Source organism: Hyla sarda, chromosome 5 (assembly GCF_029499605.1).
Source record: "Hyla sarda isolate aHylSar1 chromosome 5, aHylSar1.hap1, whole genome shotgun sequence".
In the NCBI taxonomy this organism is placed as follows: domain Eukaryota; kingdom Metazoa; phylum Chordata; class Amphibia; order Anura; family Hylidae; genus Hyla; species Hyla sarda.
This window is the reverse complement of record NC_079193.1, coordinates 238,075,207-238,099,891: the sequence shown is the minus strand read 5'-3', so window position 1 is coordinate 238,099,891 and position 24,685 is coordinate 238,075,207. Positions and strand designations below refer to the sequence as shown.

The following is a 24,685-nucleotide window of genomic DNA, read 5'->3' as shown; positions in this document are numbered from 1 at the left end:
CCTTGAAGGATTGCATTTTTTTTGCAACTGGGGCGAGTTGAGAAGAAAAGGATGGGAATAGAAAGAAAGGTCTCACCCGCTGTTTTGGCAGTAGCCTATGCTAAATTAGAAGCAAAACAGCTGTTGCTGATCTGGGTGTGGCTGGGGAAGAAACAAAGACTCTTTTTGACAAACCTTTGCAGGGCAGAGGTCTAGCAATCTTTAGCTACAATCTTGACATTTATTTTTACATGGAGTCCTTATTGGAACATGGATCTAAGCCATGCTACCTCATCTGTGTTAAGATTAGTGCATGGGAATTTTCGCACTGTTTCCTTGTTAATTGAGGTAGTGCAGTCTATGGTATGTCATGAATACACATATGGGAATCACTTTCATATTCATATATATATATATATATATATATATATATATATAATTTTTTTTTCCAGTATATACATTTTTGTGAAACAATCACCCCATGTATTATTATTTTTTTTTATTTCAAAAAATTACATTGTTAATTTTTTTTATTTATATGTAAAATAAACTTGTTTTCTTTGTAAACAATCCCAACGCATTGTTTGCTGCTCATATTACTTCAAGTAAGATTTATATATTGTTGCATGTATGTACAAATTGTTGATGAGGAGGTGTAGCCGACCTCTACAAATAAGTTTTGATTATTAAAAGGGTAAATTGGCAACAAAAAATATTAAGCATTTACAGTGAGTTGACCTTTTATGGTCATTATGGCTTGAGCCAATATTTATTCTTCGTGGGGTTACATATTAAATATTGGTTTAAAGGCATTAGATAGACAGTAAATTCCAGCAATTTACTAATAGTTATCTCTACATTCTGGGCATTTAAATTATTTTGCTGCTTATTATATATCTATTTCAATAAAACTGAACTAAGTTTGTGTAATATCCTTTGACTTATCTGGATAAAATCAAGTATATTTCTTTTCGTGATTGGCCCTACATTACAGATTGCATGGTGAAAGGTTGTAAAACATTATTTTACGCTTCATTTTTGAACATTAGTTTTGTGAATTGAATTATACTCTGTGAATTTTGTTTGTACAATGAAGATCAAATTGTAAATTTCGTTTGTTTTATTAAAATAAACAGGTTGATTTTATAACCAGTTGGAACTAAGTGGATTATGTACAGTAAAAAGTCTCAGGTATGCGGTGAGAAAGGAACTTTGCAGAATGTGGTCTTTTCCTATGTCTTCCTAATAAGAAACGCTCCCTTGTGTATCGACCAAACTATAAGCTGTGACATAAGTAAGCAGTTAGCATAGTGGGAAGAAACTCACATGCTTTCCTGCAATTTATATGACCTTCATGCCAAAAATTATTTTTTACAACTATGTTTGCTACATATTTCTGAAAAATACTGTATGTCAGACTGTACAGCTGGTGGCCCTCAGGTTGGGTATTGTCCATAACAGCTTTTTTTGACTGTCTAAACCTAGAGAGCTCTAGAGACTACCGTGTAAACATATGAATATGTAACATCTATGTGGCCTTATTCCTGTTGAGACTTCTATGTTATCTTCTATACTACAGAGGGGTCTGTTCACTCTTAAAGTAACACTTCATTTTTGTTGTTTTACATATACCACCTGTAAACAGACTAAGCACTGTACTTTCTCAAGCTGTCATCCACACATATCTGTTCTTTCACCTGCTGGAAGTTTTTTTTATAACAATTGATCTTACACTTTTCTTCTTCAGAAGATTTTCTTTTTACTCTGATTGGGGACATGACAGGTATAAAAATTAAATGCACGGCACATACAGTATGTGACCCTTTAAAGGAAATCTGTCGCCAGTGTCATGCAGGTGACACTGATGATAACGGTACTCACCTTGTCTCAATCCGGGGGGATCTCCAGTAATCTTCTCTGTTAGCTCCGCTCCGGGCACTCTGCTTGGGGCACGTGCGGAGCTTAATGACATCACCACTGCTGTTCTCTCACAGCGATACTCAGCAGAAAGCAGCAGCAGCTGGAACATGGGGCGGAGCTTAGTGACTTCACCGCTGCTGCTTTCTTCTGGGTCCCTCTGTGAGAGAACAGCAGCGGTGACGTCACTAAGATACGCCCATGCCCCAAGCCGGAGCTAACGGAGAAGATTACTGGAGATCCCCGGCACGGAACGGGGCAAGGTAAGTACCGTTGTCATCAGTGTCACCTGCACCACCTGCATATAGGGAGATTTGTGAAGAGCACACCTCGGGGGGATGGTCTATTTTCACGGCTCTTGACTTTGTTCAGTAAGAGAACCAGTGATAAGAAAGGAACAGTGGGGTATTCAGGGACTCAAAAACCTGTAGTTTCTCATTGACCATAATACATTAAATAGTTCTTTCTGAGTAGATTCAAGTGTGTTCTCAGATGAAAGTGTTTAGCAATGTGTCTGTCACTTTTAGTGTCTAAATATTTAATATTTGTTTCTAAATAGGGCTCCTCCTCTATAACATATACTAATACAGTCATGGCCATAAATGTTGGCACCCCTGAATTATTTCAAGAAAATTAAGTATTTCTCACAGAAAGGGATTGCAGTAACACATGTTTTGCTATACACATGTTTATTCCCTTTGTGTGCATTGGAACCAAACCAAAAAAAGGAGGGAAAAAAAGCAAATTGGACATAATGTCACACCTTTAAGTGAATATTTGGAAAAAATTACTGAAATCAGTTGCTTCCTATAACAGTCAATAAGCTTCTTACACCTCTCATCCGGAACTCTGGACCACTCTTCCTTTGCAAACTGCTCCAGGACTCTCTTATTGGAAGGGCGCCTTTTCCCAACAGCAATTTTAAAGGGGTACACCGGTGAAAAATATATATTTTTTTAAATCAACTAGTGCCAGAAAGTTAAACAGATTTGTAAATTACTTCTATTAAAAAGTCTTTACCCTCCAGTACTTTTTAGCAGCTGTATGCTACAGAGGAAATTATTTTATTTTTGAATTTATTTAAAAAAGAAATTAAAAAAGAAAAGAATTTCCTTTGTAGCATACAGCTGCTTAAAAGTACTGGAAGGGTAAAGATTTTTTTTATTGGTTACAAATCTGTTTAACCTTCTGCCACCAGTTGATATAAAAAAAAATATTTTCCACTGGGGTACCCCTTTATCTCTCCACAGGTGTTCAATGGGATTTTGATCTGGACTCATTGCTGGCCTCTTTCAAGGCACCCAGTGCCAGAGGCAGCAAAACAACCCCAAAACATCATTGAACCATATTTCACTGTAGGTACTGTGTTCTTTTCTTTGTAAGCCTCATTCGTTTTTGGTGAACAGTAGAATGATGTGCTTTACCAAAATGCTCTACCTTGGTCTCATCTGTACACAAGACATTTTCCCAGAAGGATTTTGACTTACTCATGTTCATTTTGGCAAAATGTAGTCTTGCTTTTTTATGTCTCTGCGTCAGCAGTGGGGTCCTCCTGGGTCTCCTGCCATAGCGTTTCATTTCATTTAAATGTCGACAGATAGTTCGCGCTGACACTGATCCTCCCTGAGCCTGCAGGATAGCTTGAATATATATATTTTTTTTTTATCAATTATGTGTTTTATTTTTCAATAGAACAGCCAATAACCAACAAAACAATGTGGCAGTTGCAGCTGCCAAAACGAATATTATACAGAAAAGGCAATTTGTACGATAGTGAGAACAAACAAGATGATATTTGGTAATCTGGCAGAGAAAGGCACAAATATCCTACGAGGAATCACGAGGTAATACTTTTTAACACTTTGGCAGCAGACCTCTCAATAAGGGAAGGAAAAGGGTAGGGAGGAGAAGGGCTTGGGGAAGGGGAAGTGTGTGGGGTAGTGAAAAGCGGGAGGAAAATGTCTATTTAATTCAAAGTCCAGAACACCAGTCATGCACATGTAGCACCAAGTGGAATTATAGCTCATGAGGGGGAAGCCTGAAGCCACAGCTTCCAGATGTTCAGAAATTGATCATGAGACCTCATAGATCTGTGGGACATTTCCTCACACCTACACACCTGGTGGACCTTTGCGATCCATTCTTGAATTGTGGGTGGCTCTTTTTGCAACCAGTGAAGTGGTATCAGTGATCTGGCCACGGCAATCATATATAGTTACATAGTTACATAGTTACATAGTTAGTACGGTCGAAAAAAGACATATGTCCATCAAGTTCAACCAGGGAATTAAGGGGTAGGGGTGTGGCGCGATATTGGGGAAGGGATGAGATTTTATATTTCTTCATAAGCATTAATCTTATTTTGTTCCAGGAATGTATCTAATCCTGTTTTAAAGCTGTTAATTGTTCCTGCTGTGACCAGTTCCTGAGGTAGACCGTTCCATAAATTCACAGTCCTCACGGTAAAGAAGGCGTGTCGCCCCTTGAGACTAAACTTTTTTTTCTCCAGACGGAGGGAGTGCCCCCTCGTCCTTTGGGGGGGTTTAACCTGGAACAGTTTTTCTCCATATTTTTTGTATGGGCCATTAATATACTTATATACGTTTATCATATCCCCCCTTAAACGTCTCTTCTCAAGACTAAACAATTGTAACTCCTTTAATCGCTCCTCATAGCTAAGATGTTCCATGCCCCATATTAGTTTAGTCGCGCGTCTCTGCACCCTTTCCAACTCCGCAGTGTCCCTTTTATGGACAGGTGACCAAAACTGAACAGCATATTCCAGGTGAGGCCGTACCAATGCTTTATAAAGGGGGAGTATTATGTCCCTGTCCCTTGAGTCCATGCCTCTTTTGATACATGACAATATCCTGCCGGCTTTGGAAGCAGCAGCCTGACATTGCATGCTATTCTGTAGTCTGTGATCTACAAGTACACCCAGATCCTTCTCTACCAGTGACTCTGCCAGTTTAATCCCCCCTAAGACATACGATGCATGCAGGTTATTAGTACCCAGATGCATAACTTTACATTTATCCACATTGAACCTCATTTGCCAAGTGGATGCCCAGACACTTAGTCTATGCAAGTCATCTTGTAACTTATGCACATCCTCTATAGACTGTACTGTGCTACAAAGCTTGGTGTCATATGCGTAATCATTGATTTTTTATTCGGCGAAAACCCCTCAGTTGGAAGACCAAGAAGTACTGCATCTGGACTAAGGGTGATTCTACTTTTAACAATAGAATTGATCTTTTCAGTAACCTCCTTCCAGAAGGAAGCTATCATAGGGCATGTCCATAAAACGTGCAGGTGGGTCCCCCACCTGCTGTGTACTTCTCCAACAGAGGTTAGTTTCTGATAAGCTATGTATCTTTGGAACTGTTTGGGGCTGCTTATCCACCATCTGGACTATCCTGCGTTGACACCTTTCATCAATTTTTCTCTTTCGTCCACGCCCAGGGAGATTAGCTACAGTGCCTTGTAGCTACAGATTAGCTACAGTGGACTTGTAACCTTGAGATTGTTGATATTTTTCCACAATTTTGGTTTTCAAGTCCTCATACAGTTCTCTTCTCCTCTTTCTGTTGTCCATACTTAGTGTGGCACACACAGACACAAAATGCAAAGACTAAGTTAACTTCTCTTCTTTTTGTCTGCTTACGGGTGTGATTTTTATATTGCCCACACCTGTTACTTGCCCCAGGTGAGTTTAAAGGAGCACCACATGCTTGAAACAATCTTCTTTTTCCACAATTTTGAAAGGGTGCCAATAATTTTATCCAGCTCATTTTTGGCGTTTGGTGTGACATTATGTCCAATTTGCTTTTTTTTCTCCATTTTTTGGTTTAGTTCCAATACACACAAAGGGAATAAATGTGTGTGTAGCAAAACACATGTTACTGCAATCCTTTTCTGTGAGAAATACTTCATTTTTTTAAAAAATTTCAGGGGTGCCAACATTTACGGCCATGACTGTAATAGTGAAAGTTATGTGTCAAGTGCAGAGTTAATCAAAAGATTACTTTTACAAACCTATATGAAAATGTACAGAGACTATTGGATACAATTAAGAAATTAGCCTGTTGGTGCCCTTCTACTACTAGATTTTCATCACAACCAACCAACTGAAGAATCCAACAAAGAGGTCATGTTTTTCTTATTAAATTGGATTATATTTTGCATGGTTCTATATTCTTTATATAATCAACTATGGCTAATAAATTATCAATGATAACATTAGCTTATAGTCCCTCTGCATAGGTATATAACTAGAACTTCTTATATTGCAGATAGTAACAAATAATACAAGTTCTGTCCCACCCTAAGTTTGGATGTTTGCTGTTCAGCAATTTACAGATGATAACTAGGTTTCAATGTCTCAAGGTGGTGAAATAATTAGTTCTCTATGCCTTATGAATGTGATCACTAATGTGGAAGCCATGGAGATGTAAAAGGATATCCTGTATAAGGGCCAAGCAAAAAGTAGTGCAGGAGATATGTGATCTGTGTCTTCCATGCATTGCTGTACTTATATATAAATGGCTTATAATCTAATATCTATCTGTTGTCTTATGACTGTTAAAAATATTCTATATAAAGGGAAATTTATGAGAAAATCCCATATTTCTCATGTACTTCACTGTTCTCTTACAGACTAATTTTTAACCATAGTTAAACATGCTGCCATGTTGATATTTGTTCTTGCCCACTCTCTTGGAATTATTCTCAAATATTTTATTTTTGAGCAAGTTTCCAAGATGCTGGCTTGAAGACAGCAGTTGGTTTTAAACTGCTTATTAAAGAAGAAAACGAACAGCCCTTGTTTATTAATATAGGGTACAACATTGCAATTTTTTGCCAGAAGGAAATTGAAAGTACCATATTTCCCTTTTGACAGCAAAATAATAAATATTTAATGTTATCTTTTTTTCTTTAAGATAAATCATATCATCACAGATTTTGTTTTTTATGGCTTATCCAAAAACAAATTTAATTCCACAACCAAAAAGTGTGTAAAGGGCAATATGGTAGAAAGTTATAAAGACAGTAGAAACTATGGTAACAAATCTGTAGTTGTGAAAGGCTAGGGTTTTTGTTCTTGAAACGCGTTGTAGGCATTATCATGGATCAAGTAGTTTATGGATGTTACTTACTCATGAGCAGAAAATGTAAAAGTTTTTATTTGTAGTATATGCTAGTATATCCAGGTTGGCTTGTATAGGAAGGACAAATTACTGGTCACAATACAATAGAATGACTAGAGCAGAATAAATGCTGTATATATCAGTAGCCCCAATGGAAAAGCATTATATGTGTCATAGATATGCTAAACAGAGGCAATAAACTGCTGATTTCCATACATTGTATAGTGCATATTCTACATCCCACTAAAAAATTTGAAACAGACAAAAAATAGTAAGGATGGGTTTTATGTATACCAGAAAAGCCTTGTTCCCACTCATCATCCGAAATCTGGCATTTTTGCCATCCTATGTGCAGGTGCTGGATCAAAAACACTGCATGTTCCATAGGTTAGGTGCCGTGACTCATTTTAGCCTATGGAACAATAGATGGTCAGTGGATTCAAATGATCTAACTTGTGGCATTTGGCCTTCTTATTCAGAATGGTGCTGGATCACCAGACATATTGTATGTGAACACTTAAACACCCGAAAAACTATATAATGCATTTAGAAAGTCTTTAGACCCTTTCCCTTTTTTCCCATTTTGTTATGTTGTGACCTTGTGCTAATATAAAAATAAAGTTTCCCCACTTAGAACCCCATAATGACAAAGCAAAAACAGACTCTTAGAAATATTTACAAATTTATTGGGAAGGAAACACTAAAATATTGCATTGGCATAAGTATTCAGACCATTTTACTGTGTACTTACGGTAGTTAAAGTACAGCTTCCCTTCTTCTTGAGTATGATGCCATAAGGTATAAACACCTGGATTCGGCACTGTTGTGCCATTATTCTCTGCAAATCCTCTCAAGCTCTGTCATGTTGGATGGCTGTGGGCAGCTATTTTCCGGTTTCTCTAGAGATGTTCGATTGGGTTGAAGTCAGGCCTCTGGCTGGGCCACTCAAGGATATTCAAAGAGTTGCCCTTAAGCCACTCCGGTGTTGTCTTGGCTTTGTGCTTAGGGTCATTGTCTTGTTGGAAGGTGTTCACCTGCCTATTCTGAGGGCCAGAGCAATCTTGATCAGGTTTCGATTAAGAATATCTCTGTACTTTTCTCCATTTATCTTTCCCTCAACCCTGACCAGTCTTTTTGTCCCAGCTGCTAAAAAACATCCCACAGCATGATGCTGCCACCGCCATGCTTCACTGTAGGGATGTTATTGGGTAGGCGATGAGCAGTGCCTGGTTTCCTCCAGACAAGACACTTAGAACTGAGGTCAAAAAGTTCAATCTTGATTTCACCATTTCAGCAGACCAGATAATCTAGTTTATCACTGTCTGGAAGTCCTTCAGGTGCTTTTTTTTTTCTTTTTTGTAAGTGGGTTATCATGTGTCTTTTACTGAAGAGAGCCTTCTTTCTGGCTACTATGCCATATATACCAGATTGGAGGAGTGCTGCAGTAATGGTTGACCTTCTGGAAGTTTCTTCTATCTGCAAACAGGATCTTTGGAGTTCAGCCAGAGTGACCAAAGTTCATCCATTTAAGAATTATGGAGGCTCCTGTGCTCATGGGAACTTTTAGTGCAGAAGATATTTTTGTACACTTCTCCAGATCTGTGCCTCCACACAATTCTGTCTCTGAGTTCTACAGATACCTCTTTCCTACTCATGGTTTGGTTTTGGTGATTTTATTGTTTTATGATATGCACTGTCAGCTGTGAGACCTTATATAGACACGGCTGTGTCTTTACAAATCATGTACAATCAACAGGATTTACACAGGAAAACAGGTGATCCCAGTCAATGGGAGGTCCCAGAGCCAAAATCTAAGACATAGCAAGAGTCTGAATAATTGTTACTTGTGGAGTAGAGCCTGGACAAAGAGGGGGGAAAGTTAAAATTTTACCCCCGTTTGTCTGGGAGTACGTCATGTGTACTTCCACCACATTTATTAAAGAAATACATGTTCTTCATAAATAGCAAAATAGCTTGGATGTTTAAGAGTTTGGGTCTGGGCTGATGCAAAAATATGAGAACGCACACATTTCTTTACAATTTAAAAAGTCACAGTTGATAAATAATGGACCACTGCAAAAAAGCTAACCATGCCATACTACATTAAAGCATACCTGTCAGATCCCCCCCCCCCAAAAAAAAAGAACTTAATATGTTATTCAGTACCTAATCCTGACCATGTACATATCATTTCTATGCCTCTGTCACCTATATTTTATTATAAAAAAAAAACCAAAAAAACTTTTCATTAGCTCACAATATTAGAAATGCTCTCAGGGGAAGGGAGCTTGTCCCTCCCTTGTTGTGGTGGGAGGTGATTGGGGCTCATGACTCATGGACAAGCCTGGTGCTGCTGCAGGACTGGTTAGTGTTCCAGTAGGTATGGGAAACCCTAGTGGTGGGATTTTCAGGAGCTGTTTTATGTATTAAATATTCAAAACATTTTAAACAACCATATTACAAAAGGTTTTTCATTTTCATCATTAACAACAAATTAAACATTTTTGCATCTGTCCATTTAAGCTGTTTTCTTATATGAGTTGGGGCCCAAAATACCCTTGTGTAGAAGCTGCAAAACAATGTTTCTAGACTAAAATATAAGTATGCATTTGTATACGATATGCTTTGTATCATTTAGTTATGAAATAACTTCTAGCTAGTATTCCAGGTGCCCTTTAGTAAACTACTGAGTCTTATTATTTGAGCACTGCTACTCTAGACACATGGCTCAATTGAAAAGGATGTGTAAAAGAAATGTTTCACGACAGCTGAAATTAGAGTGTCTAATTTGAGATGAGGTCACCTTAAGTGACCAGGGGGTACCAGTTTGGCTTTTTCATGGTTAAGAAAAAGTAGATTTATTGGTCAGTTATTACATAGCTGTGATCAATAGATTTACACCATATATTACAATAGCACAGTCTATTACATTTTTATAGCCTTAGCAATGAAGAGGCAGGCTTTGAATTCTACTTGTGTGTATTTTGGCAAGTTATCTTTACTTACAGGAACAGATGGAAGTTCCAGTTGAAATTTCTTTGTGTGTTATACATGTATATACTGTATTGATATATGGCAGTTCATGAAGGAAAATGAAGAATGCACTCACTTGAATGAATAACTTGCTAGAAGAACTTTATTCTAAAAAGCAGTAAGCATACATCAGGTAGGATCAAGGAGCACCTCGCGGCAACAGACTGTTTCCTGCGCCCAAGCCCACTTCCTCGGGCTGCTCGTCTACATCAGTGCTAACAGGTGTGAATTAAATAGGTATTAACAAATCACTATGGAGACACACAAATATGTGCAGCAACGTATACAACAAGTAAAAAACTATTAGAGAATTGAGCCAAGGTTGTGATGGTCATTCAGACCAGCCTGACCTAAGGCATCCATTTAGTTTAGTTTAGTTTTGGAGTAAGATTTTATTTCTATCACCTCCATATTTCGGACTGTTCACTCTTTCTAAACCGTCAAACTTCAAACATGTTCCGTCACCCCCGGACATGCATGATAAGTCTCGGGACTCCTTTGCCTGTAACAATAGATCGAAGATGTTCTCGCATTTTAATGTAAAGACATCTGATCATTTTGCCTATGTGCACATAGCCACAAGGGCAAATGAGCATGTATACTACATAGTTCGTCTTACTGGTAATAAGCTAGTTTACTATATGCGCTATGCCTCGCACCTTCACTAATCTAGTCGATAGGTTTTGTGGGCACAAAGAACAATTTTTACAAATTCCCTTAGGAGTCCAAGTGTCAAGCCATTGTCTGTTTGATTTAGTGCTAGCCACAGCATTATTTCTAAAGACGTCTCCTAGTGTAGTGCTTTTTCTATGTGTCATTAGAGGTTGATTTTTAGCAATGTCAGAAAGCAGTGGGTCTCTCTCTAATATGTACCAATTATGTCTGATGGCTGTATTAATTGTGGCATTCATGTTGCTATTGTCAAAACCAAAGGTAAAGCGTCTATGCGTGTCTGTGGTGTTCTTCTTTTTCTTAGTGAGAAGCAAGGAGGATCCATTAACTGCTTCAACTCTCTTGAAGCATGTATCGATAAGTTTTTCTGGGTACTGTTGCTCTAAAAAAAAATTTTTTAAGTTCCATGGCTTGTTTGTGGTAGGTGTTAGGGTCATTATTTATTCTTTTCAGCCGTAAGAATTGGCTATATGGGATCTCCTTACGAATATGCAACGAATGTGAACTATTGAAATGTAAAATAGAATTCTTGGCAATATCTTTTCTATACCCTTGTGGCTATGTGTACGTAGGAAAAACTATCAGATATCTTTACATTAGAGTGCGAGAACATCTTAGATGTATGCTTACCGGCAAAGGAGTCCCGAGACTTATCACACATGTCCAAGAATGTCACTGATGTGACGGAACATGTTTGAAGTTTGCCGGTTTAGAAAGAGTGAACTGTCCGAAATATGGAGGTGATAGACATAAAATCTTACTCAAAAACGATCTTACTCCAGGTCTGAATGAACGTCACAACCTCGGCTCAATTCTCTAATAGTTTATTACTTGTTGTATACGTTGCTGCACATATTTGTTTGTATGTCTCCATAGTGATTTGTGAATACCTATTTAATTCACACCTGTTAGCACTGACGTAGACCAGCGGCACGAGGAAGTGCGCTTGGGTGCAGGAGACAGTCTGTTTCCGCGAGGTGCTCCTTGATCCTACCTGCTGTACGCTTACTGCTTTTTAAAATAAAGTTCTTCAACAAGTTATTCATTCGGGTGAGTGCATTCTTCATTTTTCTTCATGAACTTCCACAGAATAGCACCCCCATGAATGATCCTCCGTATATGCCTCAGCCTTTCCAGCTTATAGGACGCACTTCAGACCGTGCAGTGTGACTGTATTGATATATATCTATGTTGCCTAAAGTAAAGTATTAGTTGGGTTGGGTTATTTCATCACCGCTATTCATAAAAATTGAAAATTCTGTCTCTATAACTAGAAGAATGAAGTCGAATTGAAAAATTCTTTGTATTTTAACATTGCTCTGTCATAGGATGTCACTGTCAAAAACCTTTATAAATCTGTCAGGGTCAACTTTAAAGTTTTGTAAAAAGGAAATATCTAGGACCTACAACTAAGGACAAAAGAGGCAGGTCACACAAAGTTTCCACCCTCATGCATCTGAAGACAAGTCTGAGATTACCATCTGCAGTGCCCAGCATTAGTTGGAGTGTTGTACACCACACTACCTCTGGAGCCTGAAACCATGAAAAATTGTTATTTGTAGTGTGAAATCCCATATATTTATCTTGGCACTCTGGCATCTGTGTATGGTAGTGCCAGTAGAGGTCTTGCTGCTGAATGCTCAGTACCAATTGGGAAGTTTTATAATAATGTAGCGATGCTGGACTCTGGACTTGTTCAAATTTTGGGATGTTTTAGTGAGTGTAAATATTAATGTTACAGTATATTACATTCTAGGGAATTTTGGTATTCTTACTGTCTGGCTGCAGTAAGTAGGCCTCTTTCTGTGTCAGATACAATTTTTTTTTTTAATGGACCTTACTTATTACACTGGAGAAATGACATTCTCAGTGTTGTTCATAGTTCTCCTTGGACTTCAGTGCTATCAAATGCCTTTGGAATGAATTGCAATGCCAAATAGAATTCACATAATTTCCCAACCTCAATAGGGTTGTTAATACTAATCTTAATGCTGAATATTACACAGCTACACCCATCTTCCAGAATGTAGTGGAACGTTTTTGCTTTTCATGGAACTGTCATTGCAGTAAAGTGTGCACCAACTGCATATTAAGGACCATTTGAGCCACAATTTCATTAAGAAAATATGAATCTTATTTATTTTTCATTCCTCTAGCCATATAGGCACATAATTATAAATCTGCCTGAAACTGTCTGGCTTTCCAAAGCAACCAATCACAGCTCAGCTTTTATGTTACCAGAACTTGATAAGATATGAAAGCTAAACTGTGATTGGTTTCTATGGGCAAAATCAGACAGTTTTAATTTCAGTCACATTGATAATTCTGGGCCATAGTGTGTATACAGCACATCACATACAATACAGGTCCAGGTTCTGAGATTCTAACTATTAGCTAGAAGGCAGTTTATTGCCGAAACGTTGCACATGGATGGCAAATAAAGTCTTATTCCATCTACTAGCTTGAGTCCTCAGCTATTTGGTGCTGTATCCACCTTGGACTTTTGTATGCCTTTCCTGGTTGGCATTCCCGGATGATCACCTGCACATGCTGATTGGATCGGTGCTGTCTCTTCTCTCTACCTAATATTAGCTAGAAGGAAGAAGAATTGCTTATTTGATTATAAGAACAATTCCCGACCTCTCCTAGGAAGAGTTAGTCTTGTATTGGAGTTATACTTTCTGTAGCCCCTGCAGGGCTTTCTTCGGTCCAGTTATCCCCACTAATCAAAACATCTGTCATTGTTTTTTAATCTTTGTTCTGATTACATATTTCCATGTTATTCTATATACACTGCTCAAAAAAATAAGCGGACCACTAAGATAACACATCCTAGATCTGAATGAATGAACTAATCGTATGAATAGATAGATGGCGGAGGGGCAGTAGACATCGCATATCTAGATTTTAGTAAGGCTTTTGACACTGTCCCGCATAGAAGACTTATCAATAAACTACAGTCATTGAGCTTGGACTATTGTTGAGTGGATTAGGCAGTGGCTGAGTAACAGACAACAGAGGGTTGTAGTCAATGGAGAATATTCAGAGCATGGTCTTGTCACCAGTGGGATACCTCAGGGATCTGTACTGGGACCAATATTGTTTAATATCTTCATTAGTGATATTACAGAAGGTCTCGATGGTAAGGTATGTCTTTTTGCTGATGACACAAAGATATGTAACAGGGTTGATGTTCCTGGAGGGATATGCCAAATGGAAAAGGAGTTAGGCAAACTAGAAGAATGGTCAGAACTCTGGCAACTGAAATTTAATATGGATAAGTGCTAGATAATTCACCTGGGGCGTAATAACCCTCAGGCAGAATATAGATTATTTGACACAGCCCTGACCTCAGTATCTGAGGAGAGGGATTTAGGAGTAACTAGTTCAGAAGACTTAAAGGTAGGAAGACAATTTAATAGAGCAGCAGGAAACGCTAGCAGAATGCTTGGATGTATAAGCAGAGGTATAAGCAGTAGAAAGAGAGAAGTGATCATGCCGCTGTACAGAACCCTGGTGAGACCTCATTTGGAGTATTGTGCGCAGTATTGGAGGCCGTATCTCCAGAAGGATATAGATACTCTAGAGAGAGTTCAAAGAAGATACTAAACTAGTACATGGATTGCAGGATAAAACTTACCAGGAAAGGTTAAAGGACCTTAACATGTATAGCTTGGAAGAAAGAAGAGACAGAGGTGATATGATAGAGACTTTTAAATACATAAAGGGAATCAACACGGTAAAGGAGGAGAGCATATTTAAAAGAAGAAAAACTACCACAAGAGGAAATAGTTTTAAATTAGAGGGGCAAAGGTTTAAAAGTAATATCAGGAAGTATTACTTTACTGAGAGAGTAGTGGATGCATGGAATAGCCTTCCTGCAGAAGTGGTCGCTGCAAATACAGTGAAGGAGTTTACACATGCATGGGATAAGCATAAGGCTATCCTTCATATAAGATAGGGCCAGGGACTATTCATAGTATTCAGATTATTGGGCAGACTAGATGGGCCAAATGGTTCTTATCTGCTGACACATTCTATGTTTCTATGAAATAGTTTCGTCTTTACATAGTTGAATATGATGACAACAAAATCACTCAAAAATTATCAATGAAAATCAAATTTATCAACCCATGGGGGTCTGGATATGGAGTCACACTTAAAAATCAAAGTGGAAAGCCACACTACAGGCTGATCCAACTTTGATGTAATGTCCTTAAAACAAGTCAAAATGAAGCTCAGTAGTGTGTGTGGCCTCCACGTGCCCGTATGACCTCCCTGTAATGCCTGGGCATGCTCCTGGTGAGGTGGCGGATGGTCTCCTGAGGGATGTCCTCCCAGACCTAGACTAAAGCATCTGCCAACTCCTGGACAGTCTGTGATGCAACGTGGCATTGGTGGATGGAGCGAGACATGATGTCCCAGATGTGCTCAATCGGATTCAGGTCTGGGGAATGGGCGGGCCAGTCCATAGCATCAATGCCTTCCTCTTGCATGAACTGCTGACACACTCCAGCCACATGAGGTCTAGCATTGTCTTGAATTAGGAGGAACCCAGGGCCAACCGCACCAGCATATGGTCTCACAAGGGGTCTGAAGATCTCATCTTGGTACCTAATGGCAGTCAGGCTACCTATGGCAAGCACATGGAGGACTGTGCGGCCCCCCCAAAGAAATGCCACCCCACACCATTACTGACCCACCGCCAAACCGGTCATGCTGTAAGATGTTGCAGGTAGCAGAACGTTCTACTCAGCATCTCCAGTCACGTCTATCACATGTGTTCAGTGTGAACCTGCTTTCATCTGTGAAGAGGACAGGGCGTCAGTGGCGAATTTGCCAATCTTGGTGTTCTCTGACAAATGCCAAATGTCCTGCATGGTGTTGGGCTGTAAGCACAACCCCCACCTGTGGATGTTGGGCCCTCATACACCCCTCATGGAGTCTGTTTCTGACCGTTTGAGTGGACACATGCACATATGTGTCCTGCTTTAGGTGATTTTGCTGGGCTCTGGCAGTGCTCCTCCTGCTCCTTCTTGCACAAAGCTAAGTTGTTGCGCTCCTGCCGCCTCCTCCACGTCTCCTGATATACTGGCCTGTCTCCTGGTAGCGCCTCCCTGCTCTGGACACTACGCTGACAGACACAGCAAACCTTCTTGCCACAGCTTGCATTGATGTGCCATCCTGGATGAGCTGCATTACCTGAGCCACTTGTGTGGGTTGAAGACAGCATTCAAAAGTGACCGAAACATCAGCCATGGAGCATAGGAACTGAGAAGTGGTCTGTGGTCACAACCTGCAGAATCACTCCTTTATTTGGGGTGTCTTCCTAATTGCCTATAATGTCCACCTGTTGTCTGTTCCATTTGCACAACAGCATGTGAAATTGATTGTCAATCAGTGTTGCTTCCTGAGTGGACAGTGTGATTTCACAGAAGTGTGATTGACTTGGAGTTACATTGTGTTGTTTAAGTGTTCCATTTATTTTACGTATTACAGGGGTCTGAGTCAATAATGTCCATCAGCCAATGACCAATGTGCTTAAAGGGGTACTCCACTGGCCAGCGTTCAGAACATTTAGTTACAAACTCAGTGCTGGGCGCGCTGCGGGGGGATGTGGCCAACCCCCGCAGTGCACGCACATAGTTCGGAACTAAATGTTTTGAACGCTGGCCAGTGTAGTACCCCTTTAAGTGTTTTGGCAGGGTTGTCTATATTACTGATATAATACTCTGCTTTTTTATTTTAATGGTTATTTTTTGTGCTGTTTCACTCTTATATATTAATTACACATTGGGCCATGTAAATGTTACCTGTTCCAAAGTCCTGTAGCATGGTTGCTACGTTGGTTACAGGTGAGACCACTGCTTCTTTTTATGTTGCCTAGATGGGTTGTTGCTTTCCTTTACCCTTGTAGGAAAAGCATAGCATAACAGTATATGTAGACATGAGATTTTAAAAATAAATATGTACTTGATCAAAAAATAGAATATCTCACAAAACATAGTATTAAGAAACAGCGCTCTACATTCTGTTTATTATAGTTATTAAAATTTTGTTGAAAAGTCATGGCTGGCGTTCCCTAGATGATGCATACTACAAAAAAAGGGAAAGATAGACTTATCTATAAAGGAGATTCTTCACATGAAGCAAGATGTCTTTATAGGCAGATAACCTTTATTATCTAAAGCGTTTACAGTATTGCTGCCCTCATGTGCCACCTACGCTTGCTATTTGTTATGTTTAGTTTGTGGTGTTTTATTTGTTGAATATATTTATATATAAAAAGTGAAATGAATTTTTTCTGAAATTGGTAAGCAGTACCAAATACAAATCTTCGTCATCACTTCACCCACTCAACTTCCTTCCTGAAACCTAAATTTATCTTTAGGAGAGTTCAGTAACAGATTAACAACAAGCATCCTTTCACTGTGAATGCCAGTCAGTGGACACACAATGTTCTATTCTTACCTGCTCTTACTGTCAGGAGTCCTTATATGTCAAGACAACCTATAAAAATACATTGTATTACATTTAGTAACCACAGCAGAAAATAAATAGTATAATAATAAGAGTATCATTTTTATTAATTCTTTTGACCTGTAGAATCGAAAAATATTCTGCTTATTCCTGTATTTGATCACGGCATGTAGTCTGTGCCAGAAATTTTGAAATCCACCAGGAGTATTTTTATTAATATTAGTATGGGTGAGCAGCATATATATAGATAGGAGACAACGTTCTTTCCTAGAAGCTGGATTGCTACAGATTGGTTAATGGTAAAAAAAAAACATTTTAGCAAAGTGAACACTCATGGGATAGAATACCTTCAAGCATTTCATGTAGGTTAACAAAAGTGGTTTATTCCACATGTGTATGACACTAAAAATTCAGAATTTACTAATTGTAGTTAGTCACCAAGAGTTCATGTACATTTTGACTTACTTGCAGCCATGGACATATGGGAAGCAGTAGACCAATGTTCATGGGAACTCTGACGCATTTTGCTAATTTCTCAGTACATGTTGTAATGAGTCAGCAGGCATTCTTCTGAACTTCTTGGGAGGGAAATTGAAACTACCAAGCTGTATGGACTATACTTCAAAGCCTGACAACGTTGCAAGAAAAATCCACATCTAAACCATAATGTTCGAATGGCCAGGGCATATCATTGAAACTGCCCTTTAGAAACGAGAATGTTCAGTTGTCTTTTACAAATTTTTAGCATTACATTACAAAATATATGAACATACAGAGACAAAGGGTGCAAATTGGTTTGTTGTCATCATCAGCTAACATCTGAAAAATCCAACATGGCAGATCAAATAGTTTGGAAAATAATTCATTCGCAATTTGTCTATTCAATGAAGAACATTGACCAATATATAAAATAAAAAAAATACATAAATAAATAGACCATGCTTCAGGCACTTCAGGGGTTAGAGGGACGATCCTCTCAAAGAATAAGTCCACTATAGTTAGAGGGGTTGTCTGGGGAAAAACAACCTATACCCTATCAACAGGCTTGCAGGGGATACGACTTCTGGGCCCCCCATTCATTTTTATTTTTTATCTTTGGCGCCCTCATAAAAATGAATGTAGTGTGTGCCGCCTGCAGCACATTCTCCCTCTGAGAGTTGATACCCCATTCTGGAGATTGCAAGGTGTCCCAGCAGTGGGACCCCCCTACGATCAGACACTTATTCTCTATCCAGTGGATAGGGGATAAGATGTAAATCAGGGCTGATCAGGGCTGATCTTCTCAAGTTGTTGTTTGGAGAGATTTAACGGCATAACATATAATGCAATGTGCATCACTGGGACAGTTTCACACTCCAGAGAAAACATTACTGACCTGCTTTTTCACTGTTCTGTATGTCCTAAACCAAGGTGTAGCAGACATTCCACAGAGAGTAAGATTATTCCTTCTTTATTTCCATTCCCACCATTTTTTATATATTTGGCTGTCAAAGTCATTTTCACTGGTGGATCCAATGTACCGTATTTTTCGCCGTATAAGACGCACTTTTTCTTCCCCAAAACTGGGGGGGAAAAGTTGGTGCGTCTTATATGGCGAATACACAACTATCGGGTCGGTCCCTGCGGCCATCAACGGCCGGGACTCGCGGCTAATACAGGACATCACCGATCACGGTGATGCCCTGTATTAACCCTTCAGACACGGCGATCAAAGCTGACCGCCGCGTCTGAAGCCAAAGTGACACTAACCCGGCTGCTCAGTCGGGCTGTTCAGGACCGCTGTGGTGAAATCGTGGCATCCCAAACAGCTTACAGGACATCGGGAGGGAACTTACCTGCCTCCTCGGTGTCTGCTCCAGGCCGGGATCCCCTGCATGGCCGGCGCTCTCCTTCAACGTCATCACATCGTCGCGCACGCCGTCCTGTCATCCAATAGGAGCGGTGTGCGTAGCGACGTGATGACGGCAACAGAGAGCGTGGATCCCAGGGAAGTAGACGTCCGGAGCGTCGGGGACACCCCGGGGACGCGGCGACAGCGATGGAGAGACATTCAGGGCAGCGGTGACGGGTCCGGAGCGGCGGGGACACGCGAGTACTACCTCCTATACCAGTGGTGTTCAACCTGTGGACCTCCAGATGTTGCAAAACTACAACTCCCAGCATGCGCTGTGAAGGCATGCTGGGAGTTGTAGTTTTGCAACATCTGGAGGTCCGCAGGTTGAAGATCACTGTTGGGTGCAGAATCTTTTTTTTCTAGATTTTGCACCTTTAAAATTGGGTGCGTCTTATATGCCGGTGCGTCCTATAGGGCGAAAAATACGGTACTTAAGCAAGCTTGCACAAACATTTTCATTGATACAAAGAGTGTACAACAGGTTTATGATATGAACCGAAAGGCACTTTAGGTGTCACTGCATGGTGCTTTAGTAAGGAAAAATCTTCTGTTTGTTTAACCAAGTGCCCAGATATTTATGGGCACTTTCTCTGAGATGCCTGAGATCCATTTGACAAGGATCTTGAAAAGGTTTTACATTAATTTTTGCTTTAATGCTTGTGTAAAATGTACAGTTACATGCATACTTTTTGCTATATAAAAAAAAAAAAGACACCGATTTAATAGCTATAAAATGCTGTGTTCATTATTTGCCTTGAGACCTTGAAGACGGCTGACACCTTTTTATTTTTTTCTGTTAACGTTTCACACAAACCACCAGCCGCCTGAAAGTTTTTGCACCTATTTATCATATAAGCTTTACTTAATAGGCACAATTTCTTCAAATAACCTTCAACACAGCCTCACTTTTAATCCCATGATTAATGTGTTATACAAACAGCAATAAAGGTATACACAGGCCTACCTGATGAAATACTTCTTAAAAACCTATTAATGTTTTAAGCTGGTCTCAATAAAGAGGCGACACCTGCAGCCATTTGTTTGGCTCTGTTTCTGAACTGAAGTAACTTTCACATGTGTTTTCTTTCTTCAGTAACTTTTACATTACCCGAAATATTGAGCCTGGACTTCTGAGTGGGGGAAGCAGTCTGAATAGGTTCTTTATACTTTGACATTTAAGGCCCACACCCTCATTTGTTGGCTGGCCCAGCTGAACAGTTTACTGTGACTAAACTTTATACCATTTAATGCATTTTACAAATGAGAGAGCACTAAGCAACTTTGGCATATTTTATTTACTTAACTCTGATAATAAAGGTTTTTTTGTCTGCAAGGACCAGAATTTCTTAGTCTTCTTTTAATGTACCTATAAAAACTCAAATACTGTGTCATACAGTGCCAGTGAACTCATTTTCCATCATGCTTAAGAAAATAATTGCTGAAATATTGGGTTGTGGGCTAGGTTAGGCTCTTTTTTTTTTTCACTTTATTGAAATGTACTTTTTTCCTGCATCTTGTTGAAAGGCCATTTTTTTGGTGGGAAGATTCACCTTTCAAGCAGAATGAAACATTTTTTGTAATATAAAAAAAAAGTATCTTTCAACAGGTTGCGAGGACATGTGGCCTCCCCAGACATTATAATTTGTGCTAATGCTACAGTGAGATTTGCATAATGGACATGCTGGAGCCGGCAGTGTGATCAGTGGAATGATGGGGGTAGTAGTACTTACAGAATCTTTTTTTCTTCAGATCCCTTATGTTGTTTCAGCTCCCAAGAGATGAACGCGTTCAGCACCAGATCCAGGCTCACAGTCCTGCGCTAACAAAAGCTTGTAGTGTTGAGGCTACAGGTCCTTACAGGTATGTAGAGCAGGAGCAATAGCTGTGCACTCGAATGTACACAACATGAGCTCTGCACTGCCAGGACCTTTACATTACAAATCATTCTCAGGTCCTGGCAGAATAGAGCTCACATTGTGTTCATTCCAGTGCACAGGTATTGTTGCTGCTCTTCACACCTGCAAGGACCTGCAGCCTTTACACTACAAGCCCATTTTAGCATGGGACTGTGAGCCGGGATCTGGTGCTGCACTGTTTCTGGGGAGGTGAAACAACATGAGGCATCTATAGAGCAAATGATTCTGCAGGCACTACTGCCGGTATCATCTTTTACACTTTCAGGATGATATGAGAGATCACACAGTCGGCTCCAGCATGTCCCTTTTGCAAATCACTGCAGCATCAGCACACAGTAGTGTAATGAAGGGTACGCCCATCTGACAGATTCACTGACAGTGAAATGGTGTACAAAAACTTTCTTATCTCAGGGATTTGGGAGGGGATTATTAAATAGTAACACCCCTAGACTCAGGACACCCTAAGCTTTCAGGGGGTTTAAAAAAAAATCATAGTGTCTGATAGTGTCTGGGGAGGTCACAGGTCCTCTTTAAAGGGGTACTCTAGCAAAATGGTTTTCTTTTTTCTAAATGTGCCCAAGCTGCCTGCTTAAACAGAATAAATAAGGACTTACCTTCTTTTGAATAGGTCGCTATATGTTACACATGCTTTTGATGTACAGTTAATATGCTGTGCAACAGCATGCGCTGACTGGTGAAGTTATATGCTCTGTATGGTGTAGTTAAATAGGTTTTCAAAATATGGACCTTAAACCTGTTGTCCCAACAAAGACAACTCCTTTCAAAATGTGTCTCCTCTGTTGATCAGTTGATCTTCCCATGAACCACATTTTGATAGGAGTTGTCTCTGAATTCAGCTTCTGGATATTCCAGCAAATATTGCTGGAGTGGCCCGCAGCCAGAAAAGGACTTCTGTTGCAACTAAAGCTGTTGGGGAAATGTAGTATTGCACAGTAGAAATTCTGATGAATGTGTGTCATTGAAATACTAAAACAGTTTGGAGAGATATTCTAAATAGATTTTTTTTTTAATCTAATGTGCTCAGTCTGGGGAGAAACAAAAATACGGTATATAGTTATATTCCTCACTCCCACCACCATCCCCATTCTCCCGGAGCCAATCCTGTTGCATAGCACTTCTTGTGTTTGGGTTCACTCTGCCAAACAGCAGCAGAGGCAAAGCACCACTGAGGCCGCTCATTGGCTGAGCGGACAGGTCATACACCAACCCAAAATATGCTCTATGTAACAGGACTGGCCGCAGAAGCGAGAAAGGTAAGTAATTCTTGTCCTGACCTGGCGATTCATCTCTGTGACACCATAGGATCTAATACTGCATATGGACAGGGTTGTCTTCATAATATGATCCCATTTATGAGATTTTAAAAAGATGTGTCGTATGTCGTTTTAATCTTGAGAATAAATAGGTACTGTCAGGGATTTCAGTTGTGAGCTCACTGCTCAAGAACAAACAACTGTCCATTAAAGTTCTCAATGGATCATCCATCCTATAGATTGTTGGCTGTTCGTTAAAAACAGTTCTATTATCAATACTTTTGGTCTAGATATCTTTTACAATTTTCAAGCTTCTAAAAGGGACTTTAGGCACACTTACCTAAATAAGGCTGGGTTCACATTGTGCTGTACAAGTATGTTACTAGTATATGTTGGAAGACTATTAAAAAAAAATAAATAAATAGGGAAGCCGACATATACAGTAGCTTTGTAATTAACTTTAATGGCCTAAACATAGTCATCTAGAGACTACAGTCATGCTATTTGCCGTGCATATATTTTATATTAAAGGGACTTAAAAGCATGGTCTGCTGCGATTTTGAGTACAGCTGAATCTATGTGTGCATGCGGGAAATGATTCGTAGTCTCTAGTTGACTACCTTCAGGCCACTAAAGTGAATGGGGCCACTGCCTGTACTGTGTCTGACATACGGTGGCATTCCTTTTTCACAGGTGGTTTCTGACGTACACCAGTTACATGTTAGAGTGTGATGTTAAGCCAGACTTAAAAAAACTATGTATAGATATGTAAAGCTATATTTTCTATGACATTCAAAAAGGCTTTATTTCTAGCCATTTGGGGTTTTCTTTCCATTTTTTTTTGTCTTTAAATTTTTCAGAAAATTATGTCACTTAAAGTATGATATTTTATGATATTTTTAACTCTGTTAGACAGCTAAGGCTATTTTGTGAAAACACCTTTTATTGTTTTTCTTTTTCTTTAGTGTGATGCATTGTTTTTTTCAAGCTTTTTAAATAAACATGCTTCAGAAAATTCACTTCCATAGAACTGTTTAGGCAACTGGGGATCGTAGAGTAGATTTACACTTAAATCAATATGTGGTCTCCTCTGAGAACGTAGTATTAATCAAAAGTGACAGAAATTGTGGCACCTAATATGATGATGTCTCCATTTTGAATTTAAATTAAATAAAAATCTGAAATCTTATAGCAGGATGTAGATGTGGTTGAGTTGGGTAATCTATATTATTCCATGTAGTGTAAGTGATCCACTAAAATAAGGATGCAAAGTGGTCATATACATATAGACTGACATATTTGTGACTTACAAGGCTGGATCTGACTCAAGCTGCAAGGTACTGTAGAGCATAAGTTATTGTATTTCTCAGTGGTTCCTCAGTGAAGAAACAATGTTGTTTCATCTATGCCATAATGTACTCCATATTAAACGTATCGATAATTCTGCATGGATACATTGAAATAATAGCTAACACCAGGGTTGAATCGTAGCCTATATTTCTAATTTGATTAGAGAGGGTGAGCTAGTCACAAAGCACCTCCATGACTCAAAAATTCCTCATGGCATTCCTATCCACTAGTACCAGTGAGCTATGAGTAGGAATTATAAACATAGTCCCGTTCATGTTTTCATACTAGCACCGACATCCCCCCACCCCTTGCCTACTGGTCATTTGTGAAGCTATATTGGTTGCATATATGGCGTGTCCAGGTGTGCCATAGATTGTAGGCCCTTTTACATTATATGTTAAACTGTTGTATTGATAGTAACAAGATACCCCTTGCAGCCAGTTATCTTTGATGATATACCATCTACCATGATGTACTGGTTAAAACATTTTGGGGACATTTATCAAGCCATGCCAAGGGCACAGACACTTTAAAGTCTCAAATGTTTGTCCTGAAATTGTATGCCGCTCGTGCCAAGGGGGCATTAGGGAGTTTGGGTTTTAAAAACAATATCCAGCTCTAGAAGTCTGCTGATGGTCAGATGGTTAATGAATAAAGTTATTTACATAGGAAAGATACATTAAATGGTAAATTAACAACAAAGAAGGAGCAGGAAATAAAGTCAGAGATTACAAAAGTGAAGATCTCTAATGAAACCTTTGTGCCGTTTGGCATACCCAAAGCAAAGCCAATGATGGGGACATCTCATGAGTTGGACACAAGTGTATAAAAATAAGTAAATAGAAATCTGGCAATTATACTAAGTAATTCTATTCTCCTTTACAATGTATATTTAATTCTTCCTAACACAAATGACTGAAGAACATTTTGGCTGATGGCGTACTTCAAATTACCCTAACTGATTGACTCCATTACTATGCTAACTGCGTTACTGGGAGTGGATGTGGTTAGGCTCTGATG

The 24,685-nt window shown here is 39.3% G+C and overlaps 1 protein-coding gene across 9 annotated transcripts in view; it reads left to right on the top strand.

Moving 5' to 3' along the window:
• NFATC1 (nuclear factor of activated T cells 1) overlaps nt 1–24,685 on the top strand; it is a 233,155-nt gene that overhangs the window by 120,836 nt on the left and 87,634 nt on the right. The window contains exon 9 of one of the 9 annotated variants that reach the window (XM_056521387.1): nt 3,589–3,740. The exons of the other annotated variants lie outside the window; for them this stretch is intronic. Coding sequence (XP_056377362.1) covers nt 3,589–3,698 — 110 coding nt within the window. The 3' untranslated portion in view covers nt 3,699–3,740. The remainder of the gene's footprint in view (nt 1–3,588; nt 3,741–24,685) is intronic. 9 annotated transcript variants of the gene reach the window in all.